The sequence below is a fragment of the Myodes glareolus genome, chromosome 27, assembly GCF_982192425.1.
Source record: "Myodes glareolus chromosome 27, mMyoGla1.1, whole genome shotgun sequence".
NCBI classification, from domain to species: Eukaryota; Metazoa; Chordata; class Mammalia; order Rodentia; family Cricetidae; genus Myodes; species Myodes glareolus.
The window spans coordinates 43,643,799-43,649,798 of NC_142052.1; the positions used below are offsets into that span (position 1 = coordinate 43,643,799).

Consider the following 6,000-nt stretch of genomic DNA (forward strand, 5'->3'; position numbering starts at 1 on the left):
AGAAAGCGCATTTTGGAAAGCGCATTTTCTAAAATGCAAATACAACATGGTCTCATGCCTCTGTTGGAACCACGGGGACTCGCGTTCTGAGGCCCATGTCTGTCCTTGCCTTTGCTGGCTTCAGGTGCCTTGATGCCCCCCCCCCCCCCCCCCCCCCGGCCTCAGCATTTGTGGCTTCCCGGTATGGCAGAGGACTTCCGGTGTTGGGGCGTGAGTCATAGCGTGAACAGCCACCGTCTGTTCTCCCCCAGAGCCCCACACAAAGCAGGGGAGAGTTCCAGTTTGACCCCTTACCAGCTACATAAAACGTGCACCGTTAATGCTATCGGTTCTCTGTTAAGATGTGGCAGGGTGAGTGTGTAAAAACCCCGTGCTTGCACACAGAAGATGCGAGATAAACGCTCTTCTGCCTCTTACCCCATTTCTGCTCACAGAAGGAAGTCTTCCGCCTTCCTCCTGCTTCCCTGCCTGGGCTTTGTCTCTGCAAGAGAAGGATGGACGTGCTTGGAAACTCAACGGGAGCAGATGAAAGACCAAGATCAGGGGATGAGCCCGGAGGCTGCCACCTCTGACCTGCGGTCTCCAAGGCCAGTCGTTTGACCTTCTGGGAGAACCCTGTGTAGCTGGGGAACATGTCGGTGCAGGGCCTCGTGAGCGGGCAGTTCAAAAGGATGTGGGTGGGGCCGCACTCTAGATCTCCCAGGGGGAACTGACTCCTGGTCTTTGTCAGCTTCTAGAGGCTTCTCGTGTTCCCCAGGGGTCATCTCCACAGTGGTCACATCTCTCTGACTGACACTCTTCCTCATAATTGCACTGGCCCCTCTTGGAGAATACAGGTGAAGGAACTTCTTCATCTCAGCTACCTGACGACCTCCATCCTCCACCCCGCTGCTTCATCTTCCCAGTCTCCAGGGACAAGGCAACTCTCTTTGAGCCAGTCACTGCTTCCTCGCCTTCTCTGAGCTAAAATCACCACGGATTTGTTATGAGGAAAAATCAGTAGGTTCTGGCAAAGTGTTGACATCCCTGGTAGCAGATTAGTTCAAGTCAGCATGGAGGTCCTATGTGTGTGTGTGTGTGTGTGTGTGTGTGTGTGTGTGTAAGTGAGTGTGTGCGAGTGTGAGTATGTGACCCCTGGGTAGTTGGGAAATCTGTTGGTACAGGACCTCAGTGATGGAGATATCCAAAATGGATGTGGCCAGAGCTACACCCTGGAGCTCTCTCGGGGTGAGTCAATTCCTCTTGTGGCTGTTGATCATTTTGTCCATTGCCTCACGGAGCTACACGTACTTACTGTGGGGAAACAACAGGTTTTGTTGGTTGGGACAGGAGGTAGTTGCGTTCCCTTGAAACTGGTGTAGGATGAGTGTGTCTGAAAGCAAGACATAAACACTGGGAATTAGAAAAAAACATGCCTCAGCACTCCCCAGTGAGGGCGTATCCACGGTGGTTCCATGAAGGGATGACTGGGATCAGGAAGATTTGAGGCCTTGAAGACCCCGGCCTACTTGAAGACTCCTACTTGTCCTTGCCTACTATCTCCAAGAACTCCTGGTTGCCAGGGCAAGCCCCACAGCCACTTGGGGCAGCTGCCACTAAAGCTTGCTCTGTTTGGGTGTTTTACACACACACACACACACACACACACACACAGGCACAAACGCACACACACACATGCACATACACACACAGAGTACTTTAAATTGCCAAGCCGAGTCTTCTTTACTGAAATGTTGAGTCAGACAGGCCTGCAAGATCTGGACAGCATCCAGGCTGGCCGGGGAGGCGGAAAACTGGGCTTCCTGTCCTGTGGGGGAGTTTGTGGCAAGTTTTCCACTGGGGACCCTTATAAGACAGAGAGGACTAGAAAGGAAACCATCGCTTCCTGTACCTAGCCCAAACCGGTTTATTCCTACCTAGGCTTTCCTGTGAGGGTCTTTGGAAGTGGATGAGGGGTCTTGATTAGCTTCCGTGGTCCCAAGTTCCAGGGGTCCCAGCAGGTGCAGTAGATGAGCGGATTGGGATACATTATGGCCAGGGTCAGATGCAGTCTTGGTTGCTATGGCCAGGGTCAGATGCAGTCTTGGTTGCTATGGCCAGGGTCAGATGCCGCCTTGATTGCTATGGCCAGGGTCAGATGCAGTCTTGGTTGCTATGGCCAGGGTCAGATGCCGCCTTGATTGCTATGGCCAGGGTCAGATGCAGTCTTGGTTGCTATGGCCAGGGTCAGATGCAGTCTTGGTTGCTATGGTCAGGGTCAGATGCAGTCTTGGTTGCTATGGTCAGGGTCAGATGCTGTCTTGGTTGCTAGGTCAGGGACTCTTGCTGTGATGAGAAAACCTCAGAGAGTTAAACCATGCAGAATCAAAGCAAGCAGAGACTGGGAAGGCTCAAGGGGCAAGCCGGAAGAGCCACGGTGGAGGATGAGCTAATGTAGGCTTGCACTGCAGGACGATGTCTCGCAGTTAGCCCATTGACCTGAAAGCAATTAAAACATCATCCACAGTGGAGTTACCACCGTCATCCGAGGACAGCGTCCTTGCTCAGCTCTTGCTACCCAGGCTTCTAGGCGTCACAGGGAGATGTCACGGAGCACATTGCAGGGTTGGAAGCCCCTATTCCCTGCATCCCTATGACCTGTTCCTCCTCAAGCGCATACTCGCTCACTCTGCCTGACAGAGATCCCCCACAGCAAACCCTGCACAGAACGTCCTCGCAAATGGGCTCTACTTCTCCAGTGATAGCATGAATGAGTCTCCCCGCTTCTCAGTTCAGGTCGCCTACCTGAACTGCAGAAGGGAACGGAAAACAAGCTCCTATCAGGGCTGCTGCGTAGAAGGCAGCTGCCAGGTTACTCCAGACTCGGAGAGGTTTGCTTCCTGATGGCATTGATAGGAAGGGAGTTGACTTTCCACACCAGATCCGTCTCAGTACCCATCCCCCAGACCTGTGGTATAGACGACCTTACTTACAGAGCCAAAGAGACTGCATATTAGAGAAAATAGGGTCAGAATGTCAGGGTTGTGTTTCCTGTCTCCCTCAAGACATCTGTTATGACAGTTTTGGGGTTTTTAAAAATCGGGTATGCATGACTACACCTTAGACACAGGACTGCAGGAAACCTGCTTTGTTGAGCCTGTTGCCTTGTCTTTTAAAATCCTGCCCATGTCGGTGCGTGCTGGGTTCATTGTAATGAGACCTAGGTGAGGCTCTTGGTCCTGCACACAGAGACGAATGCTGTGAACTGCAGTGGCACTGTACACATAGACACTCGCCTTTATACTTTAAAAAAGTATAGGTTTGTGTGTGTGTGTGTGTGTGTGTGTGTGTGTGTGTACATTACGATGAAATCAGCTCATTTTAGACACAACCACAACGGAAAACACTAAGGAAGTAAAAAAAAATATCAAAAATGTAAAGATAACCACCATATTTGAAGGAATGCCTTCCAGAACTTTCTGCGTTCTAAACGCATAGAATTATAAAACTTTCTATAAACAGAAGCAAACTATATTTATATCCTGGATATATTTTTTAAGATAATGCCACAATTATGCAGAAATGTAATATGCCATCATTTTTTAAATGTAAGCTTTTTGCAATCAAGAAATTTGAAAAAAGCCAAGTGTAGAAAAAGAATCAGAAACTCATCAACCCATAGTTTCAACAGTTGTCAGTGTGACTAATCTTATTCGTCTACACCCCACCTCTGCTCCATTTCACTCCTCCAACATATTATTATTATTATTGTTGTTATTATTATTATTAGAGACAGGGTTTCTCTGTGTAACAGCCCAGCCCTGGCTGTCCTGGAACTCACTCTGTAGACCAGGCTGGCCTCGAACTCACAGAGATCCACCTGCCTCTGCCTTCCAAGTGCTGGGATTAAGGGTGTGCACCACCATCACCCAGCCAATATCATATTATTTTAAAGCAAATTTAAAACAATCTTTCAAGCAAGTTGAGATCAGTTTCCATATCGTTGCAATTCTAAAATTGAAAGAAAAGATTTGTTTTTATTTTGTGTATGTGTTTTTGTCTGTGTGGGTATATATCACGAGTGTTCAGGAACCCATGGAAGCCAGACGAGAAACTTAGCTGTCTGGAACTGGAGTGACAGGCTCTTGGGAGCCACCAAATGTGGTTGCTTGGAACCAAATTAGGGTTTTCTGGAAAAGCAGTGAGCACCCTTGACCACTGAGCCGTTTCTCTTGGCCCACAACTGTGAATTTCTATGGCTGCATTTATTTCTATTTTAACCAGTTTTGTACTGATAAATGTTTGTTTACTTCTTCCTCGATATAAAAAGCCTCAATGTTTATCAATTTGTGCTTTGAAAAAGTTCCCTTGGCATCCTCTGGGACCATATTCAAGTCATTTAAAACCAGTAATATAAAACTAATAAGCCCTCAGAACAGATGTGGGCTATTAGCAAGTCATGAGGCGGGGCTGCGGTGCGGGAGGAACGGGGCAAGCAAGGTGGAATGGAGCACATAAAGAGCCTATTGGCACATGTTTACTGGTGTGTGTGTGTGTGTCTGTGTGTGTGGGGGTATGTGCTCTGTGTGGTATGTGGTGTGTGTGTGTTATATGTGTATGTGTGTTATGTGGTGTGGTGTGGTGTTTGTGGTGTATGTGTGTGGTATGTGGTGTGTATATGGTGTTGTGTATGTGTTTATGTGATGTGTGAATGATCTGTGTGTGGTGTGGTGTATGTGTGTGTGGTATGTGGTGTGTGTGGTATATATGTATGTGGTATGTGCTGTGTGTGTGTGGTATATGTGTGTGTGTGGAATGTGGTGTGTGTGTATGTGTGTGGTATTTGTGTGTATGGTATGTGGTGTATGTGTGCGTGGTATATGTGTGTGTGGTATGTGGTGTGTGTATGTGTGTGTGGTATATGTGTGTGTGTGGTTTATGTGTGTGTGTGGTATATGTGTGTGTGATATGTGGTGCATGTGTGTGTGTATGTGTGTGGTATATGTGTGTGTGTGTGGTATATATGTGCATGTGGTATATGTGTATTTCCTCTTCTTTTTCTTTCCTGTATTTTCTCCCCAGTGGTTCCCTCAAGGCCGGGAGTGAGCCACAGAGACAGGGTCTGGGTTATAAACAGCCCACCAGAAAATCTTCCCGTGATCTTACCTTAACTCTTTTCAAAGATTCACTGCCCTGTGGTTCCTTTCCATGTTGAGAGTCTTAAAGAAACCGTAATGTTTTAGGGAACCGAGACCTCATCAGAACAAAATCAGGGTTCATTTTACAGCAAATCAAGATGTTTCAGAACTCTGGCTACAGTGCTTATCCCCAAGCGGTTGAGATGCCAAGGCCGAAAGCCACAGGACGGTGAAGACCTGCAGACCCAGACGAAAGCTTTCAGAAGGGCTGAGCAGGAATGCCAGGAGCGTCCCGTAGAAGACAGCTCAGTTGTCCCCAGGTATTTCAGTGAAAGTCACACGTGAAGAGAAAGCCACCCTCTACCCAGAGTCCTTTGACAGAACCTGACTTGTGAGGTTTACTGTAGGGAGATGGTGGGAGGTTTGTTTCTTTTATTACTATGGAAACAGAATGGTGGCGCCTCATTGGCCCAAAGCACTCTGCTCTTAACAGAAGGTTGGAGAAGCAGCCAGTTCAACCTACCTAGATGCAAATCAAGGGGGAGTCTCAGCAGCGGGGAATTTATGTAAGATTTTTATCTCATTACCAGTCCTGAAGAAGCTTAAGATACATTTCCAGAGCAATGGGATTATCAGCCCCTGGGACAAAGTGGCAGACAGCCACAGTCCCCTGTTTTCTCAAAATCCTAGAACTCTAGGTGGATGCGTCCTTCCTTGAGGTTTAGCCTTTGAGACTGTGGAAGTTCACAGGGATGGGACTTGTCTCAGCTGCATGTGGTTCCGGATTTCTTTTTCCCTCCTAAACGAAGTAGATCTTGTCAAATAAAACAAAAGAAACACAACAGCCAAGCTTAAAAAGTGCTTGTTTATTTGTTTTGATTTT

The 6,000-nt window shown here is 47.7% G+C and overlaps 1 protein-coding gene across 2 annotated transcripts in view; it reads right to left on the reverse strand.

Moving 5' to 3' along the window:
- The window catches only part of Flacc1 (flagellum associated containing coiled-coil domains 1), a 43,337-nt gene extending 37,801 nt beyond the window's left edge, over positions 1–5,536 (reverse strand). For both annotated transcript variants that reach the window (XM_048428768.3, XM_085684279.2), the window contains exons 1-4: positions 5,146–5,536; positions 1,917–2,325; positions 1,295–1,372; positions 418–481 (exon numbers count right to left, since the gene is read on the reverse strand). In XM_048428768.3, coding sequence (XP_048284725.1) covers positions 418–481; positions 1,295–1,372; positions 1,917–2,029 — 255 coding nt within the window. In that variant the 5' untranslated portion in view covers positions 2,030–2,325; positions 5,146–5,536. The remainder of the gene's footprint in view (positions 1–417; positions 482–1,294; positions 1,373–1,916; positions 2,326–5,145) is intronic.
- Between the last annotated feature and the right edge of the window lie 464 nt (positions 5,537–6,000).